The sequence below is a fragment of the Aphis gossypii genome, chromosome 3 (assembly GCF_020184175.1).
Source record: "Aphis gossypii isolate Hap1 chromosome 3, ASM2018417v2, whole genome shotgun sequence".
Classification (NCBI taxonomy): domain Eukaryota; kingdom Metazoa; phylum Arthropoda; class Insecta; order Hemiptera; family Aphididae; genus Aphis; species Aphis gossypii.
In genome coordinates this window covers 39,903,287-39,920,408 of record NC_065532.1, presented here as the reverse complement: position 1 = coordinate 39,920,408, position 17,122 = coordinate 39,903,287, and the positions used below count along the sequence as shown (strand labels likewise).

At 25.6% G+C, this 17,122-nt stretch overlaps 1 protein-coding gene across 18 annotated transcripts in view; it reads left to right on the top strand.

Annotated features, from left to right (window-relative positions):
* Window positions 1-17,122, top strand: part of LOC114132355 (ATP-binding cassette sub-family C member 4-like) — a 38,482-nt gene that overhangs the window by 20,589 nt on the left and 771 nt on the right. For 3 of the 18 annotated variants that reach the window (XM_050202929.1, XM_050202934.1, XM_050202927.1), the window contains exons 2-24: window positions 5,615-5,667; window positions 5,730-5,813; window positions 8,267-8,377; window positions 8,451-8,585; window positions 10,545-10,755; window positions 11,604-11,826; window positions 11,894-12,050; window positions 12,144-12,282; window positions 12,400-12,510; window positions 12,622-12,903; window positions 12,967-13,131; window positions 13,198-13,319; window positions 13,377-13,474; window positions 13,537-13,622; window positions 13,833-14,209; window positions 14,280-14,560; window positions 14,644-14,723; window positions 15,220-15,370; window positions 15,453-15,559; window positions 16,141-16,264; window positions 16,353-16,523; window positions 16,597-16,724; window positions 16,794-17,039. In XM_050202929.1, coding sequence (XP_050058886.1) covers window positions 5,660-5,667; window positions 5,730-5,813; window positions 8,267-8,377; window positions 8,451-8,585; window positions 10,545-10,755; window positions 11,604-11,826; window positions 11,894-12,050; window positions 12,144-12,282; window positions 12,400-12,510; window positions 12,622-12,903; window positions 12,967-13,131; window positions 13,198-13,319; window positions 13,377-13,474; window positions 13,537-13,622; window positions 13,833-14,209; window positions 14,280-14,560; window positions 14,644-14,723; window positions 15,220-15,370; window positions 15,453-15,559; window positions 16,141-16,264; window positions 16,353-16,523; window positions 16,597-16,724; window positions 16,794-17,039 — 3,597 coding nt within the window. In that variant the 5' untranslated portion in view covers window positions 5,615-5,659. Of the gene's footprint in view, window positions 1-3,894; window positions 4,002-5,614; window positions 5,668-5,729; window positions 5,814-8,266; window positions 8,378-8,450; window positions 8,586-10,544; window positions 10,756-11,603; window positions 11,827-11,893; window positions 12,051-12,143; window positions 12,283-12,399; window positions 12,511-12,621; window positions 12,904-12,966; window positions 13,132-13,197; window positions 13,320-13,376; window positions 13,475-13,536; window positions 13,623-13,832; window positions 14,210-14,279; window positions 14,561-14,643; window positions 14,724-15,219; window positions 15,371-15,452; window positions 15,560-16,140; window positions 16,265-16,352; window positions 16,524-16,596; window positions 16,725-16,793; window positions 17,040-17,122 lie in introns of all 18 variants that reach the window. The other 15 variants (XM_050202930.1, XM_050202935.1, XM_050202931.1 and 12 more) reach the window with 14 other exon arrangements.

The window sequence follows — 17,122 nt, the reverse complement described above, 5'->3', positions numbered from 1 at the left end:
ATTTTTGATCGTGTATTTAGTCATTGGTCAACAGTTCTTGGGTTACATATGGTTTTTTATTTTTACGTCACGTTCAATATGTTTGAAAAAGAACTTTAAAATATAACACCAAACGAAGAATCAGTTACTAATTTTTTAATTTATAAAACGTCACAATTTGTAGATCCAATACCAAAGAATATAACCAAAGAGTAGGAAATGTGTGGCTAAAATTAAGGATAAAAAATATATACTATATAACTTCAGAATTACATCCAAGGCGTAATATAATAAATAAATATAATAACTAATAAGAAGATAATAACTATTACATTGAAACGTGGTGGAGAAGTTTAAATAAGATTGACACATTCAACGCGTTATATACTTGCGTTTATAATAACGTATTATACTTTTTAAATTATATTATTATATTTATTTAATTTTAATTTTTTCTGATTATTTTTATATAATGAAACAATAACGAAATGATAAAGAAATGCCACATATAATATATTATATGATAGTATTTCATTTTTCCTTATCTACTTAATATTTTATATGAATATCGTATATGTGTGTCTGTGTACGCGGGGTGACCCAACGGGGGTCAATATTGATGAAACCATGCTCTTAAAAAAAATGCTTAAAAACTAAAAAAATGCATTTAAATTATACTTATTGAAGTTTAAATATTAGAAAATTTTTTTTTAATTTTTATAGTATTGTTACTATAGTATTTGCTAGGTACTTATTTAGTTCTGGACGAACTATTTAGTTATAAACTAATTCAGAAATACTTATCGAGGCCTAGCTATGATAAAATTGTTATCGAAGATAACTTGTACCTATGTAGTATGTTTGTATGTATGGTGTGATAAAAATAATAATACATAACAACCAATGAGCCAATTATAGGTATATAATGGCGATTTGAGTGGAAAGGCTTAGCTATGATAAAATTGTATCAGTTTTTATATACTTAATATTTATATAGTCAGTCTACGCAGCTCAACCTCACTGCGAACAGTGATGGACTGGAAATGTTATTATTTTCTGTTATTTTTCCCGTATGAATAATTTGAGTAATTTAAATGTGTTTTCTTTATTTCTTTTAGGAATTTAGACTCCTAACAATAATTATTTTTAATTATATATAAATATATTACTGAAATATTATTATTTACTTCTATTTTCTTAATGACATATGCAGTGAGGTTAATAAAGATTTTCTTGGCTAACGTATTTTTAAAGTGTACTTATTATTTTTATCAGATTTTAGTATGGAAGTATGGTTCGTATGATTTTGTTTCATATACCATACGATAGGTTACACTCAAGACTCCTTCGCGCATATTAGTATATTTGTTCTAAAGTGTGATATAGGAGAGGTCAGTATTTTAATTAAATGTACTTGAAATACATTTTAAAATTATTTTGTTTTTTAAAAGCATGATGTTCTCAAAATACAAAAAAAAAATAATAATTGATAATTAAATTTTCACATTTTCACTTTTGAATTTTGATTTGATTACGAAATAAAAACGAGCTATAGATTTGTTACGACATATATTACATTATACTAGGTGAATTACCGTTGGATACCGGATTAAATAATATTGAAAACATAGGTAAATAGCTGAATTATTTTAAAATATATAAAAAGAATAGTTATAAAAAATAATTATAATAGTTATAATAGTTTTATAAAAGAATAGTTAAACATTTATAATAATGTAAATCTAATGTTTGCAGGTGATTGAAATAGGGTGACCATGAAAATGAAATAAAAATATTAGATAGTTCAAAAAACAAATCAAATATACTAGAATTTATGGTTGTGTACATCAACATAATTGTATATCAACACTCCACTTTGTTAAGTGGTTTATTAATTAAAATTATGTATTTAACTGTATATAATTAAAAAAAAAAAAAAGTCAACAAAAAAATGCGTGAAATATATGTGAATATATGTCTACGGCTTACGTCAGTACGCCGTTTTATTTTTTCCTGGAAAAATAAAATTGTTAATTTTATATTTTATACCGCAACTATAATAATTAAAATAGTAAAAACAAAAATCATTGGAAATTTGATATTCTAATATTCTATTAAATAATGTAATATTTACAAATATCTTGTAAAAAATATAAAATTTTTTTATAGGTTATTAATCTCAAAAGTTTAAAATATTACCAGTAATGAAAAAACGATATACCACGAAATCGAAAAGTATCTAGTACAACTTTTGTCAGCACAACAGTACATACAAAGTGGATATACGTGGAACTCCTGTATTATACTTGCCACCGCAGTTTAGAATTGACATAAAATGGAAAGTAACTTGACTTTTATCATTTTCATAATATTTATAGATATTGAGAACATCACAAATACTCATCTAAAAGTGTTAACAAAAAAATTAAAATTTCAAATAATTTATTAAATTATTAATTATAGGTAGTAAATTAAACAAATGCATCGACGCAATAGTAATGTTGTAGGAGAAATTATTTTGTATCTATAAAACATCAAATGAAACTTGTACTCCAATAAAATTTAAAAGTTAGGGTGTATTACAAAGTTAGCAGTATTATTTAATTGAATTTGATTAGGATATTCAATGCTAGAAACGGTGGATTGTAAAAACGATTAAAATATCCTTTGTATCATAAACATTAATGAACATCTTTAATTACATTTTTTTGTTTGTTGATGGAAATATACCTGGAGCATACTCAGGACGATTAGATTACCTTGATTGTTGGTTTCTAACAAAATGATCAACTTTTTTATAGCTAACTTTATAAGACAATTAATGATATCCAAGATGTTTCCATCATTACTACATCCGCGACTCACTAGTACACACACACACATTTAATATATATGTATACAAATTGCTACGAAAATAAAATTATTATTATTCCTATAAAACTAGAAATGAACATCCACAATTCGTACCTAATTCTTTTAATACTCTAACTCTACTAAGTTTTAATATATTTGTCTTGGCTGTAGACCATTTCAACTCAAACTATGCAACACGATGTAGATACATGTATATGAACAATACATCATTATTAAACGAAAACAATTTTTTTTTGTGAGTACACAACAAATGTTATTTGTACCTATTATAACATGATATAACATAATATAACTAAAGTAATTTTCATAACAATAAACAAGTAGGTATAAATTATCTCAAAACAATAACAAAAATACTTACAAACAACTGTGTAAGGGTAAATGGATGACAAAGGGGCGGAGGAAGAGAACCAATGGCGTTCACGAGAATTGAATTATTGTGGCTTCAGATCAGTATTCACTGATAATTTATCCTGATTCAAAAAATATAAATTTTTTTCCCCTCGATAAAATATTTACAATATTAATATAACAGTTGTTTTGTTGACGGTTTCGTAGTATACAAGTTAGATATAGGCAACAATGGCAACAGTAGCCGGAACGCCCGGACAAGTAAAACCAAGAATTCTCCGTTTTGGATGTTATTACTTATTACCAAACATATCCAGGGATAGATTTAGGAATGTGGAGACATAGGACCCATCCTTAGGTATTTTGTAATGGTTATTATTTTTCAATTACTCGTAATTAATATTGTATTAATTGTTAATACAAGTGAATATAATATAATAATTATAATAATAATTAATATTAAAATTTAATGCAAAAGATATTTTGATCAAAACTATATGGTTGAAAATTTATGCAATTAAACTAAAATAATTAACACACAAATAAAATATAATATCATGCAATAAAAAAAATTATTTATAAATTATTAAATATTTAAAATTTTATTTTGATTTGAAAAGCTATTCCGGAAAGTCGAACTTGTGCCATTGCGATATGTTCATAATCTGTTTTTTATCAATTTTATTTTAGAAAATAATCGTTCCCCGAAACAATTACCATGAATACATCGAAATCGTACAAATCAAGAATATTTTCACTGAACATTTTAAAGCGGATAATACGTTATGAAATAAAAAGTAAATATTCTGCTTAAGACTTTTATAATGACAATTACAGATTTTAATATTTTATTAACTAATGCACAAAAAAAATATATGTAAAAAACAATCGACTCAACGCGGTCGAAATCGAAGTACACTTAGTCAGTGGTTATTTTTGTGTGTACTATATGCAGACATACTTTGTGCACCACGAAATTACTACAATTAATGTGCACTACGAAAAAAAAAATGTGCACCATCTTTATTATAGTACTATATTACAATTTTCAACCATACCTTGGACGAATTGATAGTAACTAAGCACAAATTTAAATATATGCATAACAAAAAATAAAAAATAAAAAAAATAGCTACAGCACTTAGTGGCTAGTTTGGGATACACTTATATTGATATAAGGACCGCTGCCGCCGTGCCCATTTATCTTATGTCAACTGTTTAGTATGGTTTGGCTTTTGAGAGAGATGTAGGCTAAGTAGCCTCCCTCCTTTCCAATGTATAATATAATTTATTATAAAATGTGCTGTATGAAATATATTTAATATTTTAATGATTATTTTAATTTATGGGTTCTGGTGTATAATGATAAATATAATAATTTAATATTTAACTGTACAATGTACACACTAGTTCCCCCCTCCCCTTGCCACGTTAGTAGCATGTTATGTACACATTATACATTATATCTGATAATTGCATCCAAATAGCTAATTGAAGGCTAATTCGTATTTGTTAACTTTCAATTAAAAACTAGGGGGAAATTTAAAAATTGGAGTTTTGATATAAGTACATTCTATATTATTGTACATGATTGTATAATGTATTATATATGTAAGGTATATGTAGGTAGTTTATAGTGTTTATACAATCGTATATAATAGTTATATATTAATTTTTAAATTTTTAAATTTTGTTTTTAATGAATACAATTATTTATTTTTATTTTCCCTCGTTTTACGTATTTGACTATTGTTACTAACTTTTTGTTTTATTATTAAACGGTAAATCGACTTATATAACAGAATATTATAGTCTGTTTAAAATAAAATAATATTAATAACTAGTATGTTGGTATGTTTGATTTAAAACTGTCGACAATACGACTAATCAATCGTAACATATGCCATTATATAGTATTGCGTGATTAATGTAAATATTGATATTCATAGAAATATTAAATAGTATATAATATTAAATGCGAGATTAAATAGTTGTGAAGATGTTATCCACTGTAGTCTATAAGTTATATAAAAATATGTGCTTATTCTGAGAAAATTCAACTCTGTTAATATAATATGCAATGTTATGCGTTATTTAGTTAGTTTACATAGTACATATTATATACTAGTATTATGTTGGAACAATGTTCTATTTAATTTTAAATTTTTAAATAGGTACCTACTAGTACAATTATAAAAATCAAAAAATCTATAATATTAGTTTTCAAAATAATTTTAATCGTATGAACATGAGTACATGACTGACAGAGGATTAGCGCACGTTGGTTGAAATAATTCTTCATTGTTTGAACTCTTAGTAATAATATCAACCGGTGTTATACTGTTATATATTATCATTAAACAAATATGTATAAATTTGTATATTTAATATATATATATTTTTTTTATAGAAAAACGACACTTAAAGTTATTACATTCATAAAACGCTTAACATCATGAACAGGTTGGTTTTAGAAAATATTTAATACATACAGATTGTTAGATTATTATTATTTATTATTTTAGGTTTACAACAGATGAAAATGGTGAGATAAAACGGCCATTGAATCCAAAATGCAATGCAAATATTTTTGAATTTGCTACATACAGGTAAACAGATTTAATTATTTTATATTTTGTTAAGATGTTAAATTCAACTTTTTAAAAAGCTATTTAATTTTAACAAACTTGTAAATAAATAGTTACACTAATACCGAAAATATTCAATAAATAATAAATTGTATGATGAATTCTATTTAATAAGTATATCAATATACCATATTATTATCATACATGTAAAATATTTATGCTAACTATTGATTTCGGAAAATAATTATAAAAATACATTTTCATAATAATTTTGACATGTAGGTAATTATGTGTTACAGTATAACAAAAATCATAATTTAAGGAAACTATATTATGTACTCCGCAGTGGTATACTCGCGAGGGGTGGGGGGTTCATGGGGTTTGCATCCCCATTGGCCATATTTTTTTAGATTCTGAACAAAGTGATGAATGTATTGATTTTAACTTCGGAGGTGGTTTCCCATGGCAAAGTGAATACCCTTGCGTGTATTATAGAGGTTAAACATTTTCCAACGCTTTTCAAAAAAATCGAGGAAAACAAAAAAAAAGTGACGGAAAAACTGGAATTTTTACGCAAAACTGTTTTCAACCAAATTGATTTTTCATATGGTTGTAACTCAAAAACTTATCATTGTAAATACTTGAAATTGTCACCAAATCTTTCTATTAGTGTCTTCTATGTACAGTAAAATTTTCATTTTTTTGAGCTATTTAAAAACAACTGAATTTTTCGATTTTTCTGGGAATTTTTTTTTTAAGTGTCGATAAAAAAATTTTGGGAGTTCAAATAAACTTGAAAATTTAATACAAGGTTCCTTATGAGTTTTTTTTATTTCAGTTAAATAATAATTCAGTTTTAATAAATTTTAATATAATATTAAAAAAATAATATACGACAAATTTCCGTTTATTTGATTAACACGAACAAAAAATATCATTTCTTATTATCGTTTGATTACTCGTATATGTATACCTTACTATCACTTTAATCTTTATTACAACTTAGCAGTTTTATCAATGCCTTATCTTATGTATCTCTCGTACTTCTTATATTATGATATGTCTGTGATCTAGTTCGATACTATATTACCTATAATACTTATAATAGTATAATCTCGATAGTGTTCACCCAGGTACCAGTTCCAACTTTTTTATACCATCCACTAGTAATCCTTTTACGAGAATTTAAATTTTTGTAATATCAATTCGCAAAAAAAAAATTTTTTTCAAATCTATTTTCATGACATCAATGTAATAATGTAAAATAACCACTTTGTATATTATATATTTATTATAAATAATATATAATTGATTGTATATTTTAATCACAGATATAAAGTTAGTATAGAGGTCTGTGCTTTCAATATAAGCTTATTTGATTTAATCTGCTCTGGTACGCGATAAGTTTTATATTATTGTATAGGGTTACACACATTTTTTTACACGAACAGGTCGTTTTCCGGTTACCTCGAGTTTGTGTTAACGTGGTGTGTAATGAATGCATGATGGGTAATATGTTAACTAGGATACAGGACCCAGAAAATATGTATATCATCAAAGTATTTAATATTTATAATATCATAACATTATATGCTGCACTGCTGCTAATTTTGTATTCTATATGGGATAAATAGGTACCTATAGATTGAATTTAGTTCACAATAGATACAATATAATCTTTTTAGGACATTGACGCCACACCGTGACATGTGTATGGAAATTCATTATTATTATCTATATTTTGCTCAACTCATTAAATTTGTGAACGCATTAGTTTAATATTAATGTTCAGTTATCTTTTATGTAGCAATTAGAAAGTGACACGTAGGTAATAACGTTAAATGTAGAATATACAAATAGGCATGAATGGTATAGCTGGTATTTGATAAAGGGATTTTCAGTGACTAAAATTTTATTTATAATTGTTAGCTGCCAATAGATAGCGTGGTAAAAATGAACACAATATTTTTGTTAATTATTATGATTGACCGCATAATATTCTTATATAAATAGTTTGATTTGTATCCGCGACGGAACCAGCGATAAGTCTATAAATGCATGTTTTACTTTTAAAGCATCTCACAACCGTCATATATAGTGCTTTATGCAACCAAATAGTAATAATTTATTTTATTTGAAAAAAATTAATTAATTTTTCAATGTTATCATTTAATAAAAACCGCTTTATGTGGAAGCATTTTAGGTTTTTACTGGACATAAGAAACGGTAGATTTACCAAATTTGAACAATAAATAGAGCAAATCTAAATCCATAAAATTAGTGAAATTATTGATATATCTATAATTTATCTTGGTAAGGTTATTAATAAATTAAATAACTAATGGTAATACAATATACGAGTAGATTTTGGTTTATTTATAATATGAAGGCTATGTTCTGTATAGTAAAAAACAATAATTTTAATTATATTAAAACCAGTTAATCTGAAATCAACTAAAATTATGTTTGTTTAGCTGGATGTTAAATCTGTTTAAAACAGGACAAACCAGGGATTTAGATGAAACCGATTTGTATACGACTTTAGACGATCAGCTATCATCATCATTAGGTGATAAATTAGAAAAGTAAATGAACTAAAATTAAACATTATTTCTCTTATTATTATGTTTAAATTAATTTTTGTTTTACGTTTTTTAGGGAATGGCAATTAGAATTGATCAATGCATACTCTGCCAACCGTAAGCCTAGTCTGATAAGAACTTTTTTTAAATTATTTGGATATAAATATTTATCAATTGGATTTCTATTCGCAATGAATGATATTGTGTTTAAGTAAGAACTTTTTATGTTCATTATCCTTTTTTTTTATAAATCAAGACATATATTGATATATTTGGATATGTATACATATTATAGAAGTGTTAAATTATTTGAATCTAATAGTAGATATCATTGTTTACGAAAAACGATTCTGAACGAAGATGATTTGTCAGCCTAGGATATAATTTTCAGTGGTTATTGAAAAAGATGGTTTATGTTTTAATGGCCTGAATACACCAAAATTTAAGTTTTTTATAATAATTGTAAGCTAAACTTATGGAAAATCTTGTATTACATTTTCAACTTTTAGCTACTTATACAAACACTTTTATAAATTATACCTACAAAATAATTTGCAAATATTCATGATTTTGACGAATTTTTGTCAATATTTGAACTTCAAATGCTAGTAAAAAAAATTGTGCCTATGTGTTCTTATAATTTTTTTATCACCATAAGAATAATTTATGAGAAATTTTGATTTAATTTTTCAAGTATTTTGACTCCGCCAAAAAAATTTTATCGACACTTAAAAAAAAAAAATACTTAGAATAATTAAAAATTTCAATTGTCTATAAATAGTTAAAAAAGGCAATATATTTTGAATATAAAGAACATGAAAATCTTAAAAACTGGTGAAATTTTCAATTATCTACGACTTATACTTTTTGAATACCTAATATAAAATATTTAAAATCGTTTGAGGATATATCGTTATCGTTACGCTATTTAGAAAACATTTAAAATTCTAACGCACTTAAAACTTTTTCTATAATGATGCGTCGAGTTTTCTTTATAGCAGCTTTATGGAAAACTTAGGGAAATCTTAGTATTGTATTTTCAATCCTTAGTTATAAACACAAACATTTTTATGATTTTTCAATTACAAAATTATTTGCAAATTTTTGTGATTTTGATATATTTTGTAAAAATTTGAACTTTAACTTATAAAATTGGCTTGTTTATTTAATGTATTAAACGTATAAATATCGATCTACATATAGCTGGTAGTACCTATTCGGTCAGTATGTCTATAACATCGATATAGACCATTTCAAAATTTAAGATTTAATGTTGAATTTGAAGCCTCTTATATTATATATGCACCGGTCGATGGATGTGTAAAGTTTGTTTTCTATGTATACAAATATTCTGTAGAACAAAAGAGTCAGTTTCACTACTGCAAATCTAAGGAGATACATGGTAGTTAATTCTTTTTTTAAATTTGAATTAATTTTTCAAATATTTATATTCATTTTTATAACTAGTTCATGTTAATTTTTGGTCATGCTTTGATATGGAATTAAAAATATTATAGTTTTATAGGTACCTATACAAATTTAAGAGGCGAGAAATAAAGTACTGTTCTGCTGTACATAAGACAATGAGTGCGCCACTAATCACTATTATGTGTCTATTAAATTTGAATTCGACTATGTAGATAGAAATGGTCTTTCAGCCTATATCACAGCCTAAGTATTTCATGATCCTTATGTTTAGTTTATATATAGCTACAAAGTTATTACCTTTTTATTACAGTCATTTAATTTGGTTGTTTTATTATATTATATCATATACTGGTAGATTGAAAACATTTTTTCATCATGTATAATTTATTATTATTATTATTATTATTCGTGGGGATTTAAATATAATATTAAGAATATTACTACACGCAATCATATTTTCAAAATATTATAAAAATTGGTTTTAAAATATTGTCTATATTTCTAGATTAACATAGTGGAACAAACTGTTCTCGGTAAGGTGGTATTGTTGAAAAGTTAATATTAATAATGTATAATATGGTATACAGTACATGGTATATAGTATAATAATTATTCAGTGACCCATTCGTAATTTACTGGAACTACAGTGGAGAGTTAAATATTTTTATTTGTGTGTTTTGTTGTAAAATATTTTATACAATTCATTTATGACGTAATTAACCATTTTTATTATGTTATATAGAGTATCTCAGCCCCTTTTAGTTGGCGGGTTTTTAGCATATTTCAACCCCGATGGTTCCACTACTACTGACTTGAATCATGCATATATTTATGCAACTGGTATAGTATTCGCACTGTTAATGGTTATGATATTATCACATTTTGGAGTGGAAAAAAACTTAGAATGTGGGATGAAGATGCGAGTTTCTTCCTGTTCTCTCATATATAGAAAGGTAAATTTCTAAAAAATATTATTTAAGTATAAGTAGTCGAATAGATACACATGTTTTGAATGAGTGATGAAAATATTGATCAACAATAACGCGAGAAGCAGCAACTGTATAACGTGTTAATACATTATTTTTTACTTGTCGATCAATTGTACATAATATATATTATTGTCTAAGTAAAGTTTTGGTGTGGAATCACTAATAAATAACAGAGTATAGATATTTAATAATATTTTAAGAAAAATTTTTAAATTACTTATATATCATAAATAATATCATGCATTAAAATTTTTATTTAATATTTACATTTTGGCAATGCTAAGACATTTCATTGTTATATTATTATGATTAAATTTTGTGTTTGGATTGATATTAGATGTCGAGTATGTATATAAGAGTATAGTAAAGCAAAGGATATAAATATTGAAATATGGACAATAATGTTTGAATTTCAAGTTATAAAACTATTAACTATATATATTTATATATATATATTTGCAATCGAGTTAAAATATCTTACATTTGTCCATGATCTATTTTTCAGATATTTTTCCACAAACTGAACAGTTTACTAGTATCACATTTACCACGAAAAATTAAATTAAATTTTTAAATAATTATTAAAATTTTCAAATGATAAAATTTTTTTAAAAATATCATAATATTATAATTTATAATATATATTTTTATGTTATAATACATAGATACAATGTACATTTTTGAAAATCATATTAAATCAATTTTCTAAAAGACAACAATAAACGTATATAGTTTTATTTTTAGAAAAAAATAACAAAATTTAAAATAATGTTTTTTTTTATCTACTGTATGTCTGTAATCATTTTATATAGGCATTACGCTTAAGTCAAAAATCCCTTGAAGAGATTACCACTGGTAAAGTAATAAATTTGATATCAAATGATGTTAGTCGATTTGACCAAGGAATGACCATATTGCATTATATATGGATTGGTCCCTTAACAACAGTCGTAGTTACATATTTTTTATGGCAGGAAATTGGAGTATCGTCAATAATTGGAGTATCTGCGTTTTTATTTTTTATACCATTACAATGTACGTTAAACAACTGATAAAAATAATAATATTATACTTATTAGCAAACTATTTGTTTTATTTTCAGATTGGTTGGGGCAAAAATTATCCCAAACTCGATTGAAGACGGCCAAAATGACCGATAAAAGAATATGTTTAATGAACGAAGTAATTTCAGGAATACAAGTAATCAAAATGTACACCTGGGAAAAACCTTTTGCCGAACTTATAAAATGCATCAGAAAGTTTGTGATATTATTCAAAATTATCATTGATTATTCCATAATTTGCAATAATAATACGTATAATAATTATAATACTTATTGATGTTGTTACAGAAAGGAAATTAAACAAATTCAAAGCACTTTATTTATGGGAATTATGACTCTTTCATTTCAAGTAGTTCAAACTAGACTTCAACTGTTAATCAGTCTTATATCATTTTTATTACTTGGAAACAACATTTCAATTAGAAAAGTAAATCGTATACTTAACTAATTATCTCCTAAATATTAAATTTTTCTGCTTTAGCGATTTTTATATTATTAAAAATATTGAGAAATAGATTAATAAAATAAAAATTCACATATTTAGGTTTTTGTCGTAATTGCATTTTATACCGTATTGCAACAACCTATGACAAAGCATTTCGGTCGAGGCTTAACGCAATTGGCTGAATTGAAAATATGTTTGAAACGCATAGAGGTACATAAATAAATATGGGTTTTTTTTAAATTAATTTAAATATTAAAATTTTTAAATATGTACACATAAGATTTTTATTTCTCATAATAGTTTTATAAAATTTGTGTATAGAATTTTATGTTGCTCGAAGAAAAATATAGTGAAATCCCAAGTACTTCAAAATCTGATAAATCATTAACGAATGGAGTTATAGAATCTCCAGAATCGGAAATTATTACAGAAAATATTGATGTTAAAAAAAACACTAGATATTCAAATAGTTTTAGTATAGGTATTTCGAACGCTACTGCCAAGTGGATAGATGACCAAACCTACAACACTTTAGAAAACATTAATTTAAATATATTACCAGGAAGTTTGGTGGCAATTATAGGACCCGTAGGATCAGGAAAAGTACATGAAAACAACAATAATAATTATTGATATAAATCTAAATTATAAAATAAATGGTTACAGAGCTCATTGGTACAAGTAATTTTACAAGAATTGCCTCTGTCTGAAGGCAAAATATCCGTGAATGGAGTAGTGTCCTATGCATCACAAGAACCATGGATATTTGCCGGCACTGTTAAACAGAATATACTCTTTGGTTCACCAATGGACGAAGAGCGTTACAAACAAGTAAAAATTACAAAAATTGTATAAAATGTCCTCAGTGATAAATATTTCAAATTGGCTTTAAATTAGGTTTTAAGTGTATGTGCATTAAAATCTGATTTGAAACAATTTCAACATGGTGATAGAACTATGGTGGGAGAAAGAGGAATTACCCTAAGTGGTGGACAGAGAGCGAGAATAAATTTAGCTAGGTGAGTAAATATTTTTAAATAAATTATAAGCGATACCTTGAATATGTTCGATTTTAGAGCGATTTACAAACAAGCTGATATATATTTACTGGACGATCCTTTGTCGGCAGTCGATACTAAAGTTGGCAGGCATTTGTTTGAAAAATGCATTAAAGGTACAAGGTACTGATTTATTTTTTTAAGTAATAGTTAATAATATTTTATTTCTGTTTAATAGATTTCCTCGAAGGAAAAACATGTGTTCTAATTACTCATCAAGTACAATATTTAACTGATGTTGGTCAAATTATTCTGATGGATAATGTTAGTATAAATGAGAGGTGTGAGATTCTATTGAAAAATCTTAATTTATAAAATATAAATCCATTAAGCCGTAAATATTTGCATACAATTTTACAATAATATTTCGGTCAAAATTCAATATCACGCATAAAAGCGATATACAATTTTTGGATATTTCTAAATAACAACATGTTCATAATCTTATACATTTTGTATTTATTCTCGTTTTAGGGTAGTATAGTAGCTGAAGGTTCTATTCAAGAATTACAAGCCTCCAATTTAGAATTTGCAAAATCATTAGAATCTTCAAATGATACAGGGATAAATGAACCAGAAAATGATACAAATAAAAGTTTAAATTTGGTCTCAAATTCGCTCGGTTCTAACAAAAGTATTTCATCGTCTCATAATGATGTTCAAATTAATAGAATACCAGCAGTAAAATCAAAAAAAAAAAACAAAAGCCGGTCGTCTGGAAGTGTTTCGATAAATGTTTATTTATCATATTTATCTGCCGGTGGAAGTGTTCTTAAAGTATTTTTTATACTTTTTTGTTTTATTTTAACTCAAGTATTGACTACTGGTGGTGATTATTGGATTAGCTTTTGGTATTGTAACGAAAAAAGAATGAAAATATATTTAATAGTTTGATATTATAAATCTGTGCAACTATTTTAGGGCAAATCTGGAACAAAACTACACAAGTTATAATAATGTATCAACCAGTAACGGTACATTATCATCTAGTGATTTAGTCGGTTCATTATTGTTTACTTCAAATTTTCGTCAAATCTGTATGATCGTGTACACAGTTATAATTACTTTTTCGATCATAAACGTTATCGTCAGGGGTATATCATACACATCGTTCTGTATGAGAACTTCAATAAATGTGCATAATCAAATGTTTGATAGTTTTATTAAAACTACCATGTGGTTTTTCAACAACAAATCATCTGGTAATTATTTAACTTGACCTATTCCAACTTTACATCAAACATTTTAATCTACATTACTGTGCAATATATACATTCGTTTATAGGTGACATGTTGAACCGTTTTACAAAAGATATCGGAACAGTTGATGAGTTTTTACCATTCGTTATTATGGATTGTTTGCAAGTAAATATAAAATATTTTATTTAAAATGATACGATACTCACCCTATCTAGGGATTTAACTGAAAGAGTTCAATATAATCAATATCATGTCTTGAGTGTATCGTTAAAATGTGTGTGTAGTTAACTAGTAAACTAGTAACTAATAGGTAATCATTGTAATGTGTTGTGTGTGTAACGTATAACTGTCTAAGTACCTATAATGACTGTATTACTTTTCATACGCTTACACGAAATTTATTCATCTTTAGTCAAAGTAATAGTTTTTATATATATATATATATGCATTTTTACTGGTTAAATAATAAATTATTTGTCAGCTGCTGTAAAATAGGGGTGTTTCGGTAAGAAAAAAAATTAGACGGTATTGAATCCATTTAACATCCCAATCATAATATTATATTGTATGCTATAAAAAAAGTGTATTCGATAACGATAAAAAACCATACAATATATAAAACATGTCATTGTTATTCTGATTGTTTATTTTGAATATTTAGCTATTCATGTTATTTTTGGGAGTCATATTTATTGTTGGATATGTTAATATTTATCTCATGGTACCGGCATTTGTTATGGTAACAATATTCTACTATTTAAGAGTTTTCTATTTACCTACATCAAGAGGCATTAAAAAGTTAGAAGGAAATAGTAAGTATATTTTTCAAATCATTAATAATTAACATTATTTATAATGTTAAAATACAATTTCAATTTACATTATTATAAATAGCTCGAAGTCCTATATTTGCACACATGAAAGAAACATTACAAGGTATAACAACAATAAGGTCATGCAAAGTAGAACAAATTTTAATCAATGAATTTGATAAGCATCAAGTGAGTCGAAATAGTAATATTAGTTAATATTCTAAGTAAAGTGTTTTAATAATTAGTACCCAACGATTTTAGAAGTTTAACCTATTTTACTTTAATTCAAAAAACATTATTTGGAGGGATTTGAAACATTTTACAATTACAATGTTAATATTTACAAAACTTTTATGAAATTATCTAGTGTAATTTTAAGCTGTTTATAATATAGTGAGCCTAAACAGTGCTACGGTGTAACGGTATTGACTTGGGTATTAGTTAATTGAAATTAACAATATATATAACACTATATGCATTTAATATTATTATATAATACAAGAAATTTGTTTTTGAAAAATAATTTTTCATCCTTTCGCATTAGATACTAGTAATGTATAATTTTCTTATAGTAATATCACAATGAAATATCCTTATATAAATATAGGACAATGTATCGCTTCTGTTCAAATTGTTTTTTCATAATATTCAATAATGATTTATCATCGAATTTATAAATACCTCAACACATCTATTACTCTGACCTATTCAGTATAGGTTTACATTCAATGCTGCCTAATCAGTTATAATAAATTAATAAAATTGTATAGGATTTACATTCCTCGGCTTGGGATCTGTTCCTGTGTGCGAATCAAGCATTTGGTTTCTGGTTGGATCTAATCAGTGTTATTTATATAGGTATTGTAATATTCAGCTTTTTCAGTATTGAAAAAGGTAAGTTTAAAATATTTGGATTAATAAATGCAATTTACGTTTTTTTTAAACATGTGTTATTTATAAAAATTGTTCTATATGCGTTTAGATAATTTTGGAGGAAATGTTGGTCTAACTATTACTCAAACAATTACATTGACTTCAATAACTCAATGGGGAATAAGACAAATATCAGTCTTAGAAAACCTAATGACTTCTTTCGAAAGAGTACTAGAATATACAGATTTACCACAGGAAGCTAATTTTCAATCTCCCTCTGGTAATACATCAAATCTTATTCATAAGTTACATTATTATAATATACATACAATTTTTGATGAATTTTTTTATAGAAAACACACCTCCCGAAGGTTGGCCTTTTTTGGGAAAAATTGAATTTCGCAATTTTAATCTTCGTTACGATCTAGATTCGCCATATGTTTTGAAAAATCTCAATGTTCAAATACAGCCGATGGAAAAAGTAATTTTATTAATTTTAGTCGATTTTTTTATTTGGTATAATAATGATATTAATGTAACGTTTATTTAGGTCGGAATCGTTGGTAGGACAGGTGCCGGTAAATCGTCCTTTATCGGGGCAATGTTTAGATTTGCTCTGAATGAAGGGTCTATCTTAATTGATAATATAGAAATACACGATTTGGGTTTACACGACTTGAGATCTAAGTTATCAATCATCCCTCAAGAACCAGTTTTGTTTTCAGGAACAATGCGATCAAATTTAGATCCATTTGATGAATACCCTGACATGGTCCTTTGGAACGCTTTAGATGAAGTAATTTCTTGGTTTTTTTTAATATTTATTTCTACGTTTTATTTTTCAATTAAAATATTTTAATATGAATGAAAACTATTATT